The following is a 23,618-nucleotide window of genomic DNA, read 5'->3' on the forward strand; positions in this document are numbered from 1 at the left end:
AGTATAAGCAATAATAGGAAGGAACAAGGGGTTTTGCTGGTTGAGATAAGGATAGCTATACAGGGCATTGACTCACATTGATTTCCTGTGTGTGGGTGTTACCTTCTAGGTTAATTCTTTTTGATCTAACCTTTTCCCTAGTTTCTGGTCCCCTTTTCCTATTGGCCTCAGTTGCTTTAAGGTATCTGCTTTAGTTTCTCTGCGTTAAGGGCAACAAATGCTAGCTAGTTTTTTAGGTGTCTTACCTATCCTCACCCCTCCCTTGTGTGCTCTCGCTTTTATCATGTGCTCATAGTCCAATCCCCTTGTTGTGTTTGCCCTTGATCTAATGTCCACATATGAGGGAGAACATACGATTTTTGGTCTTTTGAGCCAGGCTAACCTCACTCAGAATGATGTTCTCCAATTCCATCCATTTACCAGCGAATGATAACATTTCGTTCTTCTTCATGGCTGCATAAAATTCCATTGTGTATAGATACCACATTTTCTTAATCCATTCGTCAGTGCTGGGACATCTTGGCTGTAAAACCCTCTCTTATATTCACACACAGCTGGTCTCTTTCCTGCCCCTGAAATGTGGCTTACGTGTCCTTCTCAAGGAAGTATGTGTCTATGAATCTGAGTTCAAGTCATAACCAGTTTCCTGGGTTTACACTGATTCTTGGGGTGATCACTAACTTAGCCAGTGGAGGGAGGGTGGCTGATAGGTTTGACTACAGGACTTTTCCTAAGATGATTTTTTTTTTCCCATGGCACCAGTGAGCAAGCTTAGAAGTGCAGGTGCCTCTTCTCAGTTCTGCTTGTTTCATGGCATGCACATCTCCCATCTGAAACTGCATCTTTGCAGAGTGCTAGCTTGTGTACCTGTGAAGCTTGCCAAAGCTTTCCTTTTTCCCATACAATAGTTCTTAAGGAAATCTAAGGTCCATATGTACAAAAATATTTTAATTTCCTCTTACAAAAAAATTCATTTCTTTTGTGCCCTAGGGGAAGCCAGAATATTTGGGTGCCACGGTGGCTGCTCCAGTTGTGACACTAGCAGACCAGACCTATGAACCCCCCAGGCTGTGCTATCACCCCATCTTCTGTGGGAACCTCTCTGGAGGGGACCTCCTTGCAGTGTTTGAGCTGCTGCAGGTAAGGTTTCCAGAAATGGTGTCTGCTCTGGATGTCTGTCTACTCTATCTGGCCAGAGAAGTGGCCTGCCTGGAAGTGTCAGCTGTGTGTGATTCCTCCCTGCTATCTGGTGCCTGAAGATCCTCTCCTGGCTTTCCACTCACTGAGATGTCAGGGAATCAGGTGCTCTTTGACTTTGGGGCAGACCAGTCCTTCTGTCTAAGTCCATTCAAGTTGCTGTAACAGAAGTCCATAGATTGGATGACTTTTCTCCTTCTAGGGATAAGGGAGGTGGCATGTAAGAAATTAGGTGACACAGGCTATTCCTAGTGTCCCTGAACAAGTCAGAGTCCCAGGATGAATAATCATTATAAGTTTGGTCATCAAAATTTGAACTTCAAAAACATTCCTGAGCCCCATTCAGACCATGAAAAGATACAAAAGAGGAAGACAGCAATCGTCTGTGAGGCACTTACTGTGTGCCCAGTGTTGTGGGTGCTGCCTCATATACCTTTCATCACAATAGGCCTCCCTCAAACCTGCTGTGCTAGGTGTTATGATTTCCATTTTAGAGAGAGTAAACTGAGGACTAATAGACTTGACTGACTTATCTCCTTATGCAGTCAGTTGGTAGCTGAACTGAGAGTTGAACTTGGACCCATAAACCTTTGTACTCCTTACACTATAACATAGTTTCCCTGATCCTTCTCATTAAGACCTAGCAGAATTATGAATGCATATCTGTAAAGATCATGTCAGAGAGTAGATGCAGGATATTGGGAGGGAAGCTGAGGCCCTGAAGTATTGATGTTCAGTAGAGAACCAAACAGAGCAGGGCATGGACAGGACAGAGAAAAGAAGGGAGAAGTTGGGCCTATATCTTCCCCTGACCTTCCACTCACTGAGATGTTAGGAAAGCAGGTGTGATTTGCCTTTGGGTTAGTCCAGTCCTTCTCTCTTATTCCATTCAGGATGTTTTAACAGAATTCCAAGGACTGGATGGCTTAAACAATAAATATTTATTTCTCATAATTCTGGAAGCTGGAAGTCTAAGATCAAGGCACTAGCAGATCTGGTGTCTACTGAGAGCCCACTTTCTGGCTCACAGACTGCTGTCTTCTTGTTATATCCTTGTATGACTGAGAGACAAATGAGAGATCAATGAAAAATAAATTTCTTAGCTCTCCTATTATAAGGGGAGTTATCACATTCATGAGGGTTCTTCCCTCAGGGCCTAGTCACTTCCCAAAAGGCCTCATCTCCAATATCACTGCATGGTGGGACTAGAATTTCAACATACGAATTTAACATTCAATCTATAGGACTGAATGTCTATAGGAAAACCTGATTTTTAGAAACTCCAATTAAAAACAAAACAGAATGAAAACTCATTAGATGGCCAGCATTCCTAACACATCCAGCTGTAGTAAGAGTAAAGGCGCTAAGATTGGGCTCCAAGGGTATGGATCTCAGTTTTACCGCTTATAAGTGTGTGACCTTAGGTGAGCTGCTTAATCTTTCTATTTTTCTGCAAAACACAGGATGATAATCTACCCAAGTACTTGGCAAGGACTAATTACAGCCAATGAAGCCAGGCACTGGTGGCTCATGCCTGTCATCCTAGCTACTTGGGAGGCTGAGATCAAGAGGGTAACAATTCCAGGCAAGCTAGGACAAAAAGAGCAAGATCCCAACTCAGCAAAAAAAGCTGGGTGTAGTGGTGGGTGTCTGTCAGCTAAAGCAGGAAGCATAAAATAGAAGGATCATGGTGCAGGCCAGCCTGGGCAAAAAGCAAAACCCAGAGCAAAAAGTGTGAGGCATGGCTCAAGCGATACCGCACCTGCCTAGCAAGTGCAAAGTTCTGAGTTCAAATTCCAATACCACTATACACACACATATTCAACAAATACTAGCTACTTTATTAATAATAATATTATTATTCCATAGAGTATTAAAGCAAGATTTTTGGTTGCACTTATTTATTTTAGAAACTGAACTGGATAGAAAGGTAATGGATCATTTACCATGGCAGTTGAAAGGCTAGACTCCAGGGAGACAGACCATCATCAGAGCAGAGAGGTTAAAGAGTGTTAACAACGAAGGGTCAGCTTTAGGGATAGAAACACTTGTATTCAAACCCAAACTCTGCTCCCACTTGCAGCCTGGAAGGTGCACTGAGCTACAGGGATGAGTCTTACGCCCATCCTACCCAAGACTTTGACTTGTGATCTAGTTTTGGTCCCACTTAAAGAAGCATTTCTATGGACAGAGAAAGAGTGAACTTTCTGTTAGGGTAACAGTCTAGGAGAGCTCTTGGAGGGATGGGGATATAAGCATTGACTCTACCTACATAATGGTTGTGGCCTAGGAAGGAGACAAAGTAGGACTAGAAAAATCTTGTCTTACAAATATTAGATTCTAGGATTTTAGGATGATAAGCCAAGTGGATTCCAGTAGAATCAGCTGTAGCAGATAGATGTGTGGCACAGAAACATGAAGGCAACTAGGAACCAGCTGGTCCAGCCTTTCCTTTTCAATGAGTGTTTTAGATCAAACCCAGGTAGAGCACTCTACAACACTGAATCCAGATGCAGGGAACTTTCCCTGTTGATCTCTCTACTTCTAGAGCAAAACCTACTTTGATGTTCATCTGTTTATCATGCCTCTCTCAAGTCACAACTTCCCTTAGCACAGGCTTCAGACTTGGTGGCTCCAGAAAAGATCGATATTACCTATGGGAACATGTCCCAAATTCTGCTTCTTGGAGCAGTGGTCCCTCCAAATACGTGAAAAAAGAAAAAAGCTAGGAATCATTTCACAATTATACATTTTAACAGCATCATTTTGCTTTTAAAATTCTTTACCACTTATGGCAAGTGGTAATTCTTAAAAACAAAACTGTATCCAATAAAAATGGTTCCTGGAGAATGGTAGAGGTGGTGCAGGTGGTGGAGGAATGGCTGACATGGGAAAACTTGATCTAGTCCAACACTCACAAGGAAGCTGAGGTTCAAGGTTAGCTGAACTGGGGTCAGACACCTGCTCTTCTTAACATGCAGCTGCCTTCATGAGTGCTCTCTGGACCTGAGTTCCCCATCTGTCAATCAATCCATGAATAAGATGCTGGATGGGGTTGGTCCCTAAAGGCCCTTGAGGGCTCTGCTCTCTGGGTCCCATGGTCCCACCTCCTTTCTTCCTCCCTCAGTGCTGAGCTGGGTGCATTGGTCAGAGACCCCACTGCTTCCTGACAGCTGACCTAATAGCAGAAACATTGTAGGAGGCAAGAAGCTTAAGAGTCACAATTAGTTAGGGTTTCATTAGGGGTTCTTCTCATTTGATCACTTGTTCAAAAAAGTGATTTGATCATCAGCATGACTGTCTTAGCATGCAGTTCTCAAACATGCTGAAGAGAGAGGGACTGCAAATGACTTACTTTGTCACCAGCTGCTCTCAGTTTGCATCTATGGATGGCTTCCTGTCTTCAGCACCGAAACACTTCCGACACATAAGACTTTAGTGGGTTGGTTCTTCTATGCACAAGATCAAATCCCTGATTTCCATTTCCCTCCCCACTCCCGGCTAGCTGCCCCTCTGTCCTCCCAAGTCTAGTCCGAAGCCTGCTGTTTCCAGATACTCTGGCTGGGGAAGTCAGAGGGAGCCTTAATTCTGCACAGGGTGTCTCTGTCTGTAGCCCAACCCGTCCTGTGAGTAGATGGTTCCTTGCTCCGTTCCCATCCTCTCTGTTCCCCTGGGCTCTTTCAGTTCTTATTTGAGTGTTACACCATCTCTTTTTTGGTCTGCTGACCTATCATCTTCCTGTTCACTCCATCCTTCACATTCTCTCTAGAACATAAGTTGGCCATAACACCTCCTCTTCAGAAATCCTCAGTCGCTCCCCGTTTCTGACCTCTAAGAACATTTTCCAGTCTTTGTTTTTTTTTCTTTTTTTTGAAACATCAATCCCTCCAAATTGAAAAGAAAGTTTGAGAAATACTTTAAGTTGTATTTCTCTTGGGCATTTGAAATGCTTGTTACCATTGTAAAGGCTCTGAGAAGTCGTGTAATGAAGTGCTTTACATTTTTTCTTATTCAAAAGCCAATTGTTTCTAAATGTGTTTGACCACAAAACTTTTTTGTTTCATAATAACTGTTTATATTCCATGAGGAGAACATCTGGACTCTAGGAGAGTGTCAAATTTCCATGACCTGGCTTTTAAATTCTCTCAAACATTGTCTTAAAGCCACTTTTTCAGCCTCCCGTCTGTCTGAGCCTATTACCCACTCCATACACCACAGGCTTGTTGTGCCAGACCACTCTGATTTTCCTGATCTCACGGAGAAGTCACACTGCTAATCTGTTTGAAGTGTTTCCCCACTCTGCCCACCCCAACCACTGCAGCCCCATTTACTTGTCTATGAAAATCATCAACGTTCAGAGCAAGAGAGAGAGGGCTGTTCCCAGAAGTCTTCTCACTTCGCCCCAACCGAATTAAATGTTCTGTGCTCTTCCCTCCTACACCTTGCCTCTTTCTGTGTACTTAAAGGGAGCTGTTCACAGGCAGTTGACACACTCCTCATCTTCTCGGTGTAGTACGTGCGTTTCTTGAGGGCAAAGACTGCTTCACATTCACCCACACATTCGTTTATTAAGTGCGTACTATGTGCCAGGTGAGTTCCCGAAGGATCTTCCTAAGTGAACAAAACGTGATCTCCCTGTCCTCATGGAACTTACATTCTAGTGGTGGCAGGGAACAGGAGACAAACATGCAAATTATAACAGCAATATTCAAATGATGTAGCTTGTCCCAGTGTGGCGAGTGCTGTGGAGAGAAGGGAAAGTGGTGTGACATGCAGTGGACATGTGTGGGCTGGGGCTGGGACAGGGGGGACATTTTAGGCATCCATGGAAGCATCCCTAAGAAAGAGATGGCCTAGACTGACAACTGAGTATTTCAAAATAGCTCATCGGGAGGATTTGGAATGTTTCCAACACAAAAACAAAATGACAAATGTCACAGGTGATAGATATGCCAGTTATCCTGTCTGATTATTATGCATTGTGTGTGTAAGCATCGCATTCTACCCTGTACATATGTAAAATTATTATGTGCCAATTTAAAACATAAAAAAAGAACAAAGAGCACGTCTGGAAGCTGCTTCTCCACCCCCGCTGTTTTGTGGCTTTACATTTGATGCCAGGAGAGCAATTCGCTTTCCCAGTGTTTGCAGGTGGCGTTGCTCACCTTATCATGCCAGGCCACACTGGGTGCTCATCCTCTTCATGCTAGCTTCGTTATCTGGTTCATTCTGCAGCTTCATTGCCTGCAGCCTAGTTGGCGTTTGCAATGTCTGCTCTCCTTTTTCTGAGTTTTCTTCTATTTAGCTAAACCATTTCTGCTGTTGCCAGTCAGAATATGTCTGCAAAAAAAGAGGCAATGTTTGTGCTTTGCAGGTTTTGATGAGCAATTAAGCTTTTTGCCACATATGGAGCTAATGTGACAGTTGGCCAATAAGTGTTTATCAAGAACTCACTGTATACAGGACACTGCTCGAGGGGCTGGGAGAAGGGAGTGAAGTAAACAAAGACTTCCTCTTAGCTAAGTCCTCAAGATTCTTCAGGCAGACAAACAGCTTCATGGAGAAGAACCATCCACTCCAAAGCAATTCAGTGTTCAGCAGAGCATCTGATTCCCAAGAGATGGAAGTGTCATCGGCCCAATTTCTGAGGCTCAGAGAGGGAAAGTGACTTGTGCAAGATCACACAGCAGAGCTTGGTTCCTAGACATGCTCTTCTAATTTCCACCTTGAGCCTCTACAGAGGACTTGCTGCGTTCCCAGGGTGTAAAGGATGGGAGAAAGGCCACTGAGGCTGGGGCTGAATCAAGAAGGGATTCTTGAAGGATATGTGTGGTGAGCTCATGAAATCACTGCAGAGTAGCTTACACATGGGGAAGACCCTGTTCTTAGTGTGACTCTCTAAGCCCTCTGTGGATAATTTCAGCAAAGCATGATTGTCTCTTGCAGGTTCACTAATTTCAAGAGCACAAGAAATGGCGTTTTCCTCCTGGTTCTGCCTTCAACAACTTCATTCTCTGTTTCACTGATTAAGACATAGTCTCTGTTTCACTGATTAAGACATAGTCTCTAAGTCAAGCATGGTGGCTACTCAGGAGGTATAAATTGACAGGATTTCGGTTTAAGGTTAGCTAAGACAAAAAAGTAATCCAGATTCCCATCTCAACAAAAAAATACTGGGTATAGTGGCATATGCCTGTCACCCCAGCTACGAGAGAAGTATAAGTAGAAAAATCATGGTTCAGGCCACCCAGACAAAAACCATGAGCTCCATCTCAAAGATAACCAAAGCGAAAACGGAAAAATGGACCAAGAGGTACAGCACCTGCCTAGTGAGTGGAAAGCTCTGACCTCAGTCCCCAGTTCTGCCAAAACACAAAGCAAAACAAAAAAAAGGTAGCCTCTGAGCCAGGCATTGTGGTACCTCCCTGCTACTCAGGAGGCAGAGGTATAAGAATCATGGTCTAAGGCCAGCACAAGCAAAGGCACAAGACCCTGTCTGAAAAATAACTAAGACAAAAGAACTAGGGATGTGGTTCAGGTGGTAGACAGACTGCCTGGCAAACACGAGGCCCTGAGTTCAAACCCCAGGACGGCTACCTAAAACAAATTAGCTTCTATTTCACTAACTAAGGATCTCCTTTTGCAGTAGTACATTCTTGCTTTTCTGGATGTCTTGCCAGTTTGGAAGTAGTGGGATAGTTAAAACTGAATGGTTCAGAATCTGATCACAGCTCCATCTCCATCTGCTGCTGTAGTTACTGTCATTTTACCAAGCTGTGAAGATCTATCTATTTGTCTCTTGCTTTCTACCTTCTAAGCTGTGAACTTACTGAAAGTTATGTCTTACCAATCTTAGGGCAAACCCGAGGTGCTCACTGAGTTCTGGTCACACCGCAAACTATTGCATGTCATCAATTAATGAGTAAATGAAGGAGACCAGCCACACGGGCCTTGTTGCATTTTTAAGTTGACTTAACTGTAGTGTCTTGTGCTGCTTGTGTAGCTCTGTCACTCTTCCTTGCTTCTCTCCAGCCTGCTCACCAGCACCTGTTTTGTGCTACAGGTCCCTTCCTCTGGGCTGCAGGGGCTCCCTCCTATTGATCCACCAGATGTCACACAGATCTACCCGGTTCCTGCCAACATTCGGCCAGTGCTGAGTAAATACCGCGTGGAGGTATGGCTGGGAAGGTAGCTGGAAGGACAGTGGCCTGCTTTGCCAGAGGGTGGGTGGCTGACCCAGGGAAGACCCCATCCAGCTGCACTTGACTGGAAGGAGCCCTGCAGCAGCTGCACAGTTGGGGCCTGGCAGACCATACTGGGGCTGTCAGGGCACATCTGGCTTTTCCACCACCACTGGGGCATGCACACGAGTCCTCCCCAGTCTGCAGGTGACAACTCTGCCTGTCCTCTCCCCAGGTTCTCTTCTGGGGAGTCCGAGAAATGAAGAAGGTGCAGCTACTCTCGGTGGACCGGCCACAGGTACTCATCGAGTGTGGGGGACGAGGTGTGAAGTCCTGTGTGATCCAGAGCTACAAGAACAACCCCAATTTCAGCGTGCAAGCAGACATCTTTGACGTGGTGAGCCCCACCCACTCACCCCACTTTCACGGAGGGCCCGGCTCCTCCTTCCACTTGGCTTGAGGAGATGCTCTGGGGTTTTAGGTGTTCACTGTCTACAAGGAAGAACAGTTCAGTCATGAACGGCCACAACTTCAGAATGAGCTCAACCACGTGTTTATTATTGTTGTTATTAAGGGGTTTTGGGTGTAGAATCAAAACAGCTTGGAAAACTTTTGCTCAGAACAGTGGTTCCCAAAGCATGGCCCCCAACTCCTCCACATCAGCCTTCCCGGGGGACATTCAAAATGCTCACTGTCAGGCCCTGACCAGGACTGTTGAATCAGAGACTGTTAAGAGTGAGCGCCGACCCCTCTGATCTAACAAGCTTTAGCTACATGCTCAAGTCTCGAGCCACAGGTCTAGAAGATATCCTATTGAAATTTATTTCAATGGCTAGATTTTAAAAACTATTTGTGCTTAGAATGTCAGTGGTATTCATGTACACTTATGCTTCTAAAGTGATGTCTTTTGACAATCGTGCTTTTATTTATTTCAATATGTCAACATACTTTTTTTTGTGTTTTAACTTGGAAGTATGAAGTAAAAGTTTGCATTGTCCAATCTAGTCAGCTCCATGTCACAAAGATTTCAAATTAGCAAAGACTGTGCACAGTGTTGACAAACCATTTACATAGGCTTCACTGAGCCTCGTGGGCCACCAGGGGAGACAAGTGCACAGGGCACTGTCCCCTTACTTTCATCCATGCTAAATGACTTGACTTGCCTGGTGCAGTGCCTCATGCTTGTAATCCCATCTACTTGGGAGGCAGAGATAGGAGGATCTCAGTGCCGGGCTGGCCTGTTGAAAAGCACAAAACCCTATTTAAATAATAACTAAAGCATAAAAGGGCAGGGGGCATGGCTGAAGTGGTAGAACATCTGCCTAGCAATGGTGAGATCCTGAGTTCAAACCGCAGTTCTACACATACACAGAAGTCTTGATTTTCATCGGTTTTATATATTGAGTATGGGTAAATGGTCATTTGAGATGAGCCTTCTGCTAGCTGATAAAGACAAAATAAGAGGGTTGATGACACTGCCACAGAGAACACAGAAGTGGAGAGTTTTTGCAATTTAAACCTGGAATGAATTATGAGTAAGACCTCCCTGGGATTTTTAGTCCCTGTTCCCTGACTTAGGAAGGCAATGGTCCAGAGTTTTGGTGAGCCACAGAGCTGGCCTGAGGGACAGAATAGCAAGGTAGGAACAAAGGAGGGTTGATGCCCGCTAGCTTTGGGCTAACAGACAGGTCAGCAGGGTGAATAGCCAGGCCTGGCCAAGGCAGTAACTGCTTCACCTTACTTCTCCTGCAGGAGTTGCCTGAGAACGAGCTTCTGCACCCACCCCTGAGCATCTGTGTGGTGGACTGGAGAGCTTTTGGAAGGAGCACCCTGGTGGGCACCTACACCATCAACTGCTTGAAGCAGTTTTTGTGTAAATCCAGAGAGCCTCTTCCCCTGACCTCACAGATGGATGGAGCCCAAGTTGATCCAGGTAGGAAGGGCCTACCTGTACAGCATAGTAGATTCTGGAGCCATGACTATTGTCATGGTGCCCACAGGTACCTGCTCTGTGACTGGGCTCACTCAAGTGGCTGACTGGGCCTGTCTCATGAATTTGTTCCTCTACCTTCATTGACTGCTGAAGTCTTACTTTAGTACTTGTATTAGAATTGATTCCTTTAAGAAGACATCTTCAAATATGACTTTGGCTCCGTATTGCCTCTGCCATTTTTCTTGGCTTTATGCTTGATATGATTTTAGTTTGATTCACTTTGGATCTCAGGTGCTCAGAGTTGAGTTAATTGCACCTCTCATTTCCATACTATATAATCATCATTGATCTATTTAAGGCTTCTCTGTCATTTCATGCACCACCTTCCAAGGCCGGTTTCCAGTCTGCACTCCAAGATCCCTCCCTATTGAAGATACTGCATTAGCAACCTTATAAAATTTATACATAGTCGATCTACAAAATGCTATATTCCTTTGGCTTCCCATTCTTTTTCACTCAGCACCATGTTTTAAGCTCCATCCATGTTGCTGTGTGCACGTGAGTCCATTACTATTACCTATTGCATCTACCATATTTTACTTTCCCTTTTCCTTTGTATTTGGACCCCCTCATCTGCCCACAGCTCCCCACTTCTATAAACAATGAGGTGATCAATAACCTTGTGTGTGTTCTCTGAGGGAAGATGCCATGTGGGAATTTCTCTGGAATGTATTCCCAGAAGTGAGATTGTTCAGGCATAGGCAATGTACCTATGTAATTTCATTGAATACAGACAGAGGGTGCTCCAGAGGACTATGCAACCATACACAAGCCTACAGTTCACCCAGTACTGCATCTGGAGTCCCATTTTCCTCCTCCTTACAGCACCTTTTACTGTCCAACTTTCTGAGTTTTTGTTTTGGCTTAGTTTGGACTTTGAGTTTTGTTATTCTGTAGCCATAAAGTAGTATCTCATTGTTATTGTAGCTTGAATTTCTCTGATTACTACTGGATGTATACATTCCTAATACCCTTGCTACCATCTTAACCTTTCCTTCCAAGCTTTCATTTGGCAGCAAAGGGGAGTGTTTTGATCCTTTTATGACATCAACAGCCTTGTTAAGAATCCCAGAAAGTCCAGTGACATACCTCTGCCCCTGCCAAGCAGGTGCATTTGTGTGCTCAGAGTCTTGTCTACACTGGGTAGGGGGTTCACAAACTTCTCTACACCTTTATATTCATGATCCCAATGCCCACAATTGATTAAAATTTCTCTGATAAATCACTAATGAATACAGTCATTCATTGATTGCCTATTATGCACCAGATGCCTTGTATCATCATCTCATTTATCCCTTGGTGAAATAAGTATTTTAATGTCATTTTATAAATGAGGAAAATGAGATTGAGAAATGTTAGCAACTTGCCATATCTGAATTCAGATCTGATTCCTAGTAGTAGAACCCTAAAATGACTGCCCTGTATGGCAGCCCTGCTCCCTGACCAAATATACCTTTATTTCAGCTGTTTCAGATTCACTAACAGTGTCTGAGTCTTCTGGACTCCCAAGCTCCTCCCAGGATCCCCCAGCAGATCACGTCTATGTGGATGTTGAACCGCCTCCCACAGTGGTACCTGACTCTGCCCAGGTTCAGCCAGCCATCTTAGGCGACATCCCTGACTCCTCCCCTATGCTGGCGCCTGAACACCAACCTGCTGCCCAGGAACCACCAAAAGATGGGAAAGTTAAGGTCAGAGTTAAGGTCAGAATGTACTTCCTCTTCATAGTCACAAGCTCACTGGAATTTGCATTGATTCTTTCACCAAGTAACTGTGTCACCTTGAGCCAGTACCATCACATTTCTGATTATCATTTCCTCATTTGTGAAACAAGGTTATTGATACTACTTCAAGTGTTGTTGCAGGATCAGAAAGTCAACGTGTATGAAATTAAAGTGCTAGTCAAATGTGACAATAATATTTAATTGAACAGAAATTCTTCTGAATTCATTAGCTTGGAAAGACAATATCTTCGTGATCCAGGACAATTACACAAATATTTAGAGTCTACTTTGTACAAATCCCATATAAGACCAAAAAAATGTGTCCTTTGGATTCTAAAGGGGATTGCGACTTCTCATACTCAGTTGAGATTCTGGAAGGAAAATGGAAAAGTATGCAAATAAAACACAGAATGAGGATATGGTTAATCATTGTAAGTCATAAATTTGAGCGCAAAAATCCAAGGCCACTTTAAGAAAGAAAGTCCTTGCTGGTGTGGTGGTGCACTCCTGTTATCCTAGCACTCAGGAGGCTGAGGCAGGAGGATCCAAGTTGGAGGCCAGCCTGGGCTACATACATAGTGAGACCCTGTCAAAATTAAAGTCCTAAAACTTCCCGCCTAGTAAATGGCAAAATCTGGAATAAAAGAGTAGACATTTGCTCAGGGTATTCCCATCCCAGCCATCCTCAGCAGCCACCTGCCAGCCCTCACCAGCTTCTCTCTATTGTCCCAGCATTGCACCTGTACTTTATGTTACACTTTTCTGTTTCAGTTTTTTTTTTGGCACCATTAAACAGTGAACAGAGGTCAGAGATGGTGTTTGACATCACATTTCACTATCCTCTGCACTTGATAGAGTGTACATAGTAGGTACTCAAGAGATGCTAGGGAGAGAGAAGGGATGATGAGTGTATGATTAGTCTTATATGGACAGCCTCCCATGTGACAACTGTCTTCTCCTTCAAATCCCTCCTTTCTGCCTACCACCCCAACACTTATGGTATGATATCATTTGTTTATACCTGCTAAAATCAGAAATGAAACTAAAGGGAAATTGTCTACATTGTATTACTTAATCCTCACAACTGTGAGGTAAGCAGGTATTATTGTCCTTTGTTGGGGGAATTGAGAATCACAATATTCGTATTAATGGTTTAATGATTGTAACCTAGGATATCCTAATATCCTTTCTGCTATACTCTCATAAGATCTGGTACCCATTTATTGCATGCCTACTTCCTCTATTGAACTCTAAGCTTCTCAAATTGGGATTGATTCAAATCCCCACGCATCCCTGATGTCAAACACAGTATCTCACATCTTCTTAATACATGTTTGCTTAAACAAATGAGTGAATAAGCAAATAAATTATTAAACTGTCATTAATTAAAGTGATAAAGACAGCTCCCACCACAGAACCAATGGACACTTCTGTCCACTTCTCAGTATTCTCTCTCAGTTAACCAGTTGGCCACTAACAGGAATGAAATGAAGCCCAACTCATAGCCCATCCCTCATCCCTTGGCAGGATTCCAGGAAACCTTCTCGGAGATCCACTAAGAGGAGAAAGAGGACCATAGCAGACGAATCTGCTGAAAATGTCATTGACTGGTGGTCTAAGTATTACAGTTCCCTGAAGAAAGCACAGAAGGTAGGATCTCTCCTGCCTAAGACAACCAAGGGACCCAAAAAGAACACATGGTACCTCTTCCCACTCCAAATCCCACATATCTCCTTTTAAATTCTACTGTACATAGACCATAGTAAGGATGGTTCTTTTAACTGCAGAAGGGTAAGAAGCTTAGAAGAGCAAGGATTCTGAATTACAAAATCCCCACCTTCTGGCTGGAGTTGGTGCAAGATACAAACTCTGTTGTAAATTCTGGAGCTGTATTCAGTCCAGAATGGTATGGGAGGATTTGTCCTATCCCCAATGAGGCTCAAAGAGCTTCAGCTAGAAGTGGGTCTCCACAGGTGGATATATCAGCAAAAAGAGCTTCAAATTTATCTGGAGATACCTGGGTCACAGAGCCAAGGGTCTCCAGCAGGACCCTAGTGTGTATGGGGAATTATTAAAGTAAAGGCATTTTTATTTATTAAAGTTTTAACAAATTGCAATGGTTGGAGCATTGCCAGAGCAAGAGCAAGGTCTCATGTTCGTGGAGCAAGGCGAGGATCAAGGCATAAAGAGAGCCATGAGGAGTGTCTTCAAATTAAGCAACAGCACAGTGGTTGACTTTGATAAGAATTATCAACCCCAAGTAAGAAAGGGAGGAAAATTAGTTGCATATTATCATATTTAGTTGAAGAAGGATTCTTCTGATTTTACAGTTTAGAAGGAATATAGTCTCATCTAGCACTATTCACAAATATTTAACTAGAGTAAATTAACAAACCAAGTGTTTGCCCCCTACCTCCATTCTCCCTCCTTTTGCTGTGATGGATGCTACCACTTCCTGTGAGTAGTCAGCCCCTTACCCTCCTCAACCCCTGGTAGCTACCCAAATCTCCGACATGCCAGGTCCATAAAACTCAGAATATGGACCAATGGGATGCTCCAGGGAAGTGTAAAACTGGTGGGAAGAGATTTTGCTTTCTGTGTGGCTGAGAAGAGGCTTCTCCCAGAGGATTATACTGTCCACAGCTCAGTGTCACTTTTCTTGGATGTACAGGCACCTCTTCTCCAGGGCAGCATATCCCACTGCACCTAGGACCCATGTCATCCTGGTGATTTCTTGGGAACTGTTTTAATACTCTTTTAAAATGGCACTCTAGCTGGGTGCCAGTGGCTCAAACCTGTAATCCTAGCTACTCAGGAAGAAGAGATCAGGAGGATAATGATTTGAGGCAATCCCAGGCAAAAAGTTTGTGAGACTCAATCTGCCTGGCAGTGCCTGTCATCCCAGCTACTTGGGAAGCTGAGATTGGGAGGATCACATTTCCAGGCCAGCCCAGGCAGAAAGCTTCTAAGATCCCACCTTAACAGAAAAAGCTGGGAATGGTGGCACAGGCCTGTCATCCTACCTATGTAGGATGCGTAAATTAGGAAAATCATGGACCAGGCTGACCTGAATATAAAGCAAGACCTTCTATCAAAAATAACCAAAGCAAAAAGGGGTGGAGTCCTGGTTCAAGAAGTAGAGCACTTACCTCAAAAGCACAAAGCCCTGTATGTGTATATGTACATATAAACACACATATATGTATGTATGTATGCATTTGTAAGTATTATGGCATCTCTACAAATGCAGCACATATAAATTTTTGTTGGGAAAACTGAATTAGAACTGTTAGGAGTTGGGATTAATAAATTAGGCATGACAGTGTCAATAATTTTGTTTCCCTCCTTTTCAAAGGCAAAGGAGGGCAACTCCAAGGAGAAAAAAGGCAATACAGGTAAGTAGCTATTCTGGGGACACTTGGCCATTGTAGTAAGAGAATTACGAGATGGAGGCTGTGCAGGTATCATAGAACTCAGCTCTATTTTCCGACTGAGGAAGCCACTTCAGGAAGATGATACCACTTTAAAAAGGTCCTGGAGATGTTTGAATTGGACCAAGCTCCCAGGTCTCTGACTCCAGTTTTAAGTGCTGGAATTGACATTTTGGCTTATGTCCTGCATTGGCAGTCTTAATGTAGGAACAGTGGTGTAAAAATGGGAGCATGCTGAGATCACAGGCCACAATCAACAAGATAAACTTTAATAAAGGGGAGTATAAAGATATGGATTTAGTTTCTAAAACTCAGTTTACATGGATTGGATAGATCTGATTTGGCAGAAACTCAGATGAAAGAAGCCTGGGATTTGAACAACCACAAACTCAGTTCAAGCCAATAGTGGGTCATGGCCTAAATACAACAGTAACACCAATCAACAAAGGCTGTTTCAGGTGACATTGACAGAAGTAGGAAAACCAAGGCAAGGCTCAATTCCTCAGGCCACTCCTAACTAGCACATTTCATTTCATATTTCTTCTGTGACCAACCCCATGGCATAGACAGTAGACAGAGGTACAAAGAGGTCAAGTAACTTGGCTAGCTTACGCAGCGAGAAAATAGCAAGTCCATCTCTGGCAGTTTTTCCCCAGGGCCTGCTGCTAAAAAATTACTAAATAATTTCACTAGCACAACCTTGTGTAAGACCCTTAATGTATTTGAGCCTCCTGTTAAACTATACGAATCTCAAGTCTCTGAGGACGTTTGAGAAGGAAGGAAATTAAATTTTGTGAGCCCCTCTAAATCCTGGGACTGTCCATTTCTAGTTGAGTGAATGGGCAAATCACTGAACCTCTCTGGGCCTGGTTCAGTGAGTTCTTCCATATACCTGGCCAGGCCTGCGCATTGCCTAGCTCCAGGGAATCCACAGTCACTGTGTTTCTATGTGAGTGGCACAGACTTCGGGCTATGTGCAACAACCGTGCAGTGAAGGGTCACAATGCCGGACATGTGCCAGCACAAAGAGAGAGAGAGCTTGACTTTGCTCCTTCTCATTTCAACTGTCATGTGAAATCTAACCATTTCTGCTGAATATTCACAGAGACAAAACCAGATGACGTAGTGGTCGATATAGAAGATGGCCCAAAGAAGAAGAAGGACAAGATTCTCAAGAAGAAACTCAAAGATGATGGAAATGATGGGATCCCCAACCTGGCGGTCTTGAAGGTATGTAGGCACAGGAGTCTCCATCATGACCTTGGCACAGAGTATGGAGCTCAGCAGCAGAGACCTCTTAGTGCCTTTGGTCAGCCCCAGCAATACCTTTCTTTAAACTATCTTACTTTGTTATCATTATAATCACTGATGCAGAAAAACAAGCTCTAATAAGCATGAAAACCAAGACAAGAGAACTTGTTCATTTTCCATTGTCCACATCCCTGCATTGGAAGGGAGCATAACTTACATTGTTTAGCCTTGAATCTGGCAAAGTACTTTACAGTGTAGGAGTTCCCCTTGGCTCACCTCTTAGGGCTTGATGTCATCATGCAGACGTGTACACACACATAATAGCAGGAGTGTTTTTTTTAATTTTTATTTTATTCATATGTGCATACAATGTTTGGGTCATTTCTCCCCCCTTCCCCGCCCCCCCCTTACTCCCCCCACCCCCTCACTACCTGGCAGAAACTATTCTGCCCTTATCTCTAATTTTGTTGAAGAGAGAGTATGAGCAATAATAGGAAGGAACAAGGGTTTTTGCTGGTTGAGATAAGGATAGCTATACAGGGAGTTGACTCGCATTGCTTTCCTGTACGTGTGTGTTACCTTCTAAGTTAATTCTTCTCGAACTAACCTTTTCTCTAGTTCCTGGTCCCCTTCTCCTATTGGCCTCAGTTGCTTTAAAGTATCTGCTTTAGTTTCTCTGCGTTGAGGGCAACAAATGCTATCTAGTTTTTTGGGTGTAATAGCAGGAGTTTTAATTCTAACTGAAGCCAGATCCATCAGACCAATCTCAACATTAGTCATAAAGCATTAACTAGAGGCATATATATGAATATGAAAATTATATATGTAGATAACCAATTTGGGTAAGTAATTTTGATAGGAAATTTGAATATGTAATTTAATTATATTACCACCCTAACACTCAATTCTATTTTGCATTTCTACTATATATATATATGTATAATTTCCCACTTAGAAAAATTGTGTCTTTGTGCATTATAATAAAAACAAATATTCTATCACTTTATTATATATATTAAGAATTAATGAACTTTAGTGATTTGAATTTTCTCAAAGTATTATAAGTCTAAATCTAACAACTAATAATGTCAATTAACTATAAAATGGTTTTTCACATTTATACTTATATATTAAAAACACTTTTTTATTTAGTTATAGTTCTTGGAATTTAAAAGTTTATCCAAAAGGTTTTTATAAAATTCAGAGTAATAGTTAGTTCCAGAAAGGTTGAGCCAACCATGTTCTTTATCTTGCTAAAGATAAAGTGGCAGTAGCCTCTTACATTTTCCCCAGGGGGTGCATATTAAGTCCAGTTTGGGGGAATCTTGGCATTACCCACTAGATTGATCCTGAGCCTCTCTTCTTCTTAGCATAGTCTTCTCTCTTCTCCCTAAAGGTATATGATGGTGATCTCGAGAGTGAATTCAGCAATTTTGAAGACTGGGTGAAGACCTTTGAGCTCTTCAGAGGCAAATCTACAGAAGAAGATGCTCTGGATGGGAACCGCATCATAGGAAAATTCAAGGCAGGTGCCCCAAAATGCCACGATTGGCTCACCTGCCCATAAATGTCAGCTGTGACTGAACTCCGGTAATGGGGTTGTGGTGTGGGATATGTGTAAGAAAAATCCTTAATCTCTTCTCAAGACTCTGTCTGGAGCCCCACAGATTCAGCTCCAGTCTTTGGAGATACTTTGGGTTTGTGGCCAGTGGGTCAGAACTCAGTATGTGGAATATTAGGAAACTGAGTCACCACTTGAAAGGACTGAGCTTTTACTTTGCCTGCCCCACCCCTAGCACACTAAATATATGATCTATGCAAACCTACCAGTTACACAACTAAACTAAGTGAACAGCACAAACTGTGCTGGCAGACTCATGGTGTCAGTATCATAAAGTAGTAGCTAGCATTTGCTACCCACCTACCCCATGCTGGGCTTTCAATATGCTGTGTGTTCTCCAGAAATAGCCTGAGGATCTGGATTTAAATCCTAGTTACAATACTAACCAGCTGCATGGCCTGGAACAATGTACTTCACTTCCCTGAGCCTTGGTTGCTGCAGCTGAACATAGGAATACTGCAGTCAGGATGGCATGGAATAGTAGGGAAACCTTGAACATACCATCCCCACACGCCACATCTGTTATTCGTCATGTTATGGTCCTGTGAAGAGGACAGACCTTGATCCACCAATATACCACGGAAAAGCACAGATGTAAGTAGATTGCCTGAGGATGTCCACTTGGCTAGGGTAGCATCAGTCCAGGTCCTACTGATTCTCAGGCTGTGCTAATTTTTCTAACCTTGGGCTCTCTGTGGTTCTTTGTGGGTCATACAGTCTTCTTGTGTCAATGGGTTGTACTTGTGGTTCCAGGGCTCCTTCTGCATCTACAAAAGCCCTGAGGATTCCATCTCTGAGGATGGCGGGCAGCTGAGAATCCAGCAAGGGATTCCACCCAACCACTCCATCCAAGTCCTGATCAGAGTGTACATTGTTGCGGTGAGCCATTCCTTTCACTGAGGGAGCATATTAGTCTGCTTGGGCTGCTGTAACAAAATACCACAGGCTTAAACAATAGAAATTTATTTCTTACATTTCTAGAGGCTATACATCAAGGTGTTGTGCAGGGTGGTTTCTAGTGGGGCCTCTGTTGTTGGCTTACAGATGGCTGCCTTCTTGTCTTCACATGGTCCTGCCTCTATGTCCATGCAGATGGAGGGAGAAAGTTCTGTAATCTCTTCCTTTTCTTCTAAAGACAGAGTGAGCCCTATCAGATTGCAGCCCCACCCTTATGACCTCATTTGACCTTAATCACCTGCCCAAAGCTATATCTGCAAATACTGTCGCGTTGGGTGTTAGGGATTCCACACACATATTTCAGGACACCCAGTTCAGACCATAATAAGGTATGGAGTTTGTTCTGTAACATGGATACTTCCTGACTTTTCTCTTGCTAAAATACTTCCAGGCATTCAGGACTTTTCTGGGTAGCTTTATCTGCTGTCTGATTACCTACTAGCAGGAAAGGAAATCAAAGAAGACAGAAGTAGAAAGCTCACAGGCAAGGCAGTGAGAGGGAAGAGTGAGAGAGAGCAGGGCAGCTGCTACTGTGAACTCCCCAACAGCTGTGCTCCTGCTCTGTTGCAGCCAGAAGTTTCATTCTGAACATATTTCCAAGAAAAATGTTACCTTCTCTGGGCTGCCCCCATTCTAAAAATAAGGCCCAAAACTGTAATTATAAAACTTTACCTGTGGACTTTGATCACATGATAAAGCAAGAGCACACAAGGAAGGTATGAGGATAAGTAAGACACCCCAAAAACTAGATAGCATTTGTTGCCCTCAATGCAGAGAAACTAAAGCAGATACTTTAAAGCAACTGAGGCCAATAGGAGAAGGGAACCAGGAACTAGAGAAAAGGTTAGTTCGAGAAGAATTAACTTAGAAGGTAACACACATGTACAGGAAAGCAATGCGAGTCAACTCTCTGTGTAGCTATCCTTAATCTCAACTAGCAAAAACCCTTGTTCCTTCCTATTATTGCTTATACTCTCTCTTCAACAAAATTAGAGATAAGGGCAAAATAGTTTCTTTCAGTTAGTGAGGGGTAAGGGAGAGTAAGGGGGAGGGTAAGGAAGGGGGGAGAAATGACCCAAACATTGTATGCACATATGAATAAAATAAAAGTTAAAAAAAAATAAAATAAAAAGCCCAGAGGATAAAAAAAAAACAACTTTGCCTAATTGTCAGGAAGTTAGGGGCGAAAATGACAATTGAAGCAATTGTATGAACACTCAGAGTTCATGGGGTTCTTTTATCACATATGGACCTTAGACTTGACTTTTGTAATTTGATTGTGGTAGTCTCATTTTATGTTAACTTTTCTTACATTGTGTACATTCTTTTTAGAAAGCATAAGTGAAGTATAAAATAAATTATGCCTTAATGCTAAGGGAGAACTAAATGTTTCCCATCATGCACTTCTCAGCTTCTTTCACTGCTGCAACCACCATGTGCCAGGGATATTATGGTGGAAAAACAGTTCCTGCTCTCAAGAAAGTCACAGTCTAGGTGTTAAGATTAAAAGTACTTACAAAGAACCATTTACAGTGCCAAGTGGTTCTTCAATGTCTAAATTAAACACCTGTCCCCACGATGGTTTAGACTATCCATTTCAAAATTTTATTCAAGAAGTTATTCGTGTCTTGGAAGATAATTAATATGCATTGCTCAGGAAATAGACCATATGTTCAGCTGAATTTGAGGTATGGCACTTCTAATTATTCATTTCCCTTTTCCAACTTCTGAGAGTCACAAAGCTTATTTGCACATTCAAGTCTCTAAGAATTTCGGAAGTAAAGAAATCCACTTAGCTGATGAATCTTTAATGCAATTTTCTAAACTTATTGCCTTTACTTCTTTTCCCCTACAGAAAAACCTACAGAACTAAGTCTCCATAGTGTACAGTTTGAGGAACCCGGAAATGGAGAGTATGAATAGTAGGAAGGGGAGGGAGAAATTTCCATGGGTTACAGAGATTGGAGAAAGATCTGTCTGCATGTTCATTTATTCATTCAGCAAATACTTCTGCATTCCTTTTCTGTGTCTGGTGTCCTCCAGGCAAAGGTCAAGGTTGCAAATCAGGTTCCTACCCAGAAAGTAGCGTGGAGGAGGGAGAGCTTGGGCTAAAGCTTGATGACAGGAGGTACTGGAACCAAAGAGTCAGAAGGTAGAAAAAAAAACTACATAAAAATTGCATAAAGGAAGAAATCAAATTTCCTCACCTCTTATTTTTCCTCTTACTTAACAAGGTACCTTGGACATTTTTCCAGATCAGCACATAAAAGTCTTCATTCTTTTTAGTAGCCATCGTGTTTTCTTGAATGAATGTAACATTCATTCATTTAAAAAATATTAAGAAGATCCTGTCTTCTTAACAAAGTAATGAACAAGAGCGACAGTGCCCTTGCTCTCATGGAGATTTATACTAGTTGAGAATGGCATGAGGACCAGGAAATATAAAAACAAAGGAACAGATAAATAGGAGGTATTAGTGTCAGTAACTGATGTGTGGAGAATTAAACTTGGGTAATATAACCAAAATGAAATGGAGAAGGGGATATTTTGGGTTGTGTTTCTCATCAGGTTAATTGGCATTTAGGTTGTTTACAAATTTTGGCTATTAAGAAATGCTCTAGGGAACACTTTGACCATATTATAGCTTGTGGCATTCTATCTGTAGGATAAAGTCTTAAATGTAAGATTGTTTAGCACTCAGTTTTCTCTGATGCTGAGTTGTTCCATCTTTTGGATACAGTATCTCACTGGCCCTCTACCATGGCCTTTCCTTACAAAGTATTTACTTTTGATAGCTTAAGGTCCACCCAGTCTGGAATCAGACTTCGTGATGATAAACACATCATCTTTCAGCTGGCCACTGCTGAATACAAGTCTAATGGGGCAAGGATTCAGAGACTGTTGGTGCTGGGAAGGGCCCTCAGGTCCATGCCACAGTTCTACAGATCAGTCTCAGGAGCAACTAGAACTAGGACCTGAACTTGTGTCTTCTACCTCCTGGTCCAGCATGTTCCTCATTTCTCCATGCCAAGAGCTGGTGTCCACTGGGGAGATAATACCTGAGACAGTTGAACTTGGGCAAAGCCAATCATTTTTGTTTTAATAGCAAAACAAGGATGCTAAAGCAGTGGTTCTTGATTTTGGCTGCACACTAAAATACCTAAAGAGCTTTCAGAAATCCCAAAGCCCAGGGCCCATTAAACCAGTGTCTGGAGGCAGGACCCCTGGTACCTGTTTATGAAAAGCACCTAGGTGATCCTGTGGAAAGCCCATGTTGAGACCACTGAACCCCAGGAATTTCCCTTTTCCTCCCCAGGCATTTAATCTCAGCCCAGCTGATCCAGATGGCAAATCAGATCCTTACATTGTGCTCAAACTTGGCAAAACAGAGATCAAAGACCGGGACAAATACATCCCTAAACAACTGAATCCCGTGTTTGGAAGGTCAGTGACCATCCATACAAGCTGAGTTTTATTGTCCTTTCTGCATTTTTTTTTGCTACTGTGTTTCTTGGAGGATTGGTGTGTGTGTGTGTGTGTATGTGTGTGTGGTATAGGAGATCTGGGAAAACAGTGGTAGGAAGTTAAATGTTGACTTGTGTTTGATAACAGCCAATCAAATCTACATTCCTTGAGATAGGTAAAATGCTTTCCATTGCTCCTGAGGAATTTGGAATTTGGTTATACATGTTGGTCTTCATGTACGTAGTTTTCTAAAAGCCATTTTGAAGATTTTAAATTTAAGGGGCACCTAAAGGGTCATCAGATTCCACTGCTTTTGACCAAAGAGGACATTTCCTATTTCCAAACAAGGTAACCAAAGTCCTGAGAAGTTTAGTAATCTGTTCAAGTTCACACTGCTCAGAATTAGAGGAGGAGGTGGCAGATTCTTGGTCTTTTGTCTCCTACTAGAGAGATTTTTTTTTTCCAGTAAATCATTTTGCCACTTATTATTTAAGGTAACCCCTGAGATGAAAAGGTTAAGCTGTGTCCCCCAATTGTGTCTTGTTTTCCTGCAAAGTGTCAAAGCTCATTGCATTTGTATATATGTAGATGGACCAGGAACCTAGGAATTCTCTACTTCATGGAACCCTACCAGCCTCATTGACCTTTTAATAGTATTGTCACACACTGGTGTTGCCTGCCTGCGTTTGTGCACATAGCTGCCATGTTCTTTGGAATCGGGGAAACCTGGGTTTAACTCTGTCTTGTACAAGCTGTGTAACCTCATGTTGTTGATCTCACCTCTCTGATCCTAGTTTT

At 42.7% G+C, this 23,618-nt stretch overlaps 1 protein-coding gene across 1 annotated transcript in view; it reads left to right on the forward strand.

Moving 5' to 3' along the window:
- Fer1l6 (fer-1 like family member 6) overlaps positions 1–23,618 on the forward strand; it is a 128,898-nt gene that overhangs the window by 73,057 nt on the left and 32,223 nt on the right. The window contains exons 22-32 of the mRNA XM_020185903.2: positions 991–1,140; positions 8,261–8,371; positions 8,614–8,775; positions 10,131–10,311; positions 11,836–12,062; positions 13,623–13,745; positions 15,451–15,490; positions 16,632–16,756; positions 18,174–18,302; positions 19,152–19,277; positions 22,672–22,799. Of these exons, the coding sequence (XP_020041492.2) occupies positions 991–1,140; positions 8,261–8,371; positions 8,614–8,775; positions 10,131–10,311; positions 11,836–12,062; positions 13,623–13,745; positions 15,451–15,490; positions 16,632–16,756; positions 18,174–18,302; positions 19,152–19,277; positions 22,672–22,799 (1,502 nt within the window). The remainder of the gene's footprint in view (positions 1–990; positions 1,141–8,260; positions 8,372–8,613; positions 8,776–10,130; positions 10,312–11,835; positions 12,063–13,622; positions 13,746–15,450; positions 15,491–16,631; positions 16,757–18,173; positions 18,303–19,151; positions 19,278–22,671; positions 22,800–23,618) is intronic.

This window comes from Castor canadensis, chromosome 3, assembly GCF_047511655.1.
Source record: "Castor canadensis chromosome 3, mCasCan1.hap1v2, whole genome shotgun sequence".
Classification (NCBI taxonomy): domain Eukaryota; kingdom Metazoa; phylum Chordata; class Mammalia; order Rodentia; family Castoridae; genus Castor; species Castor canadensis.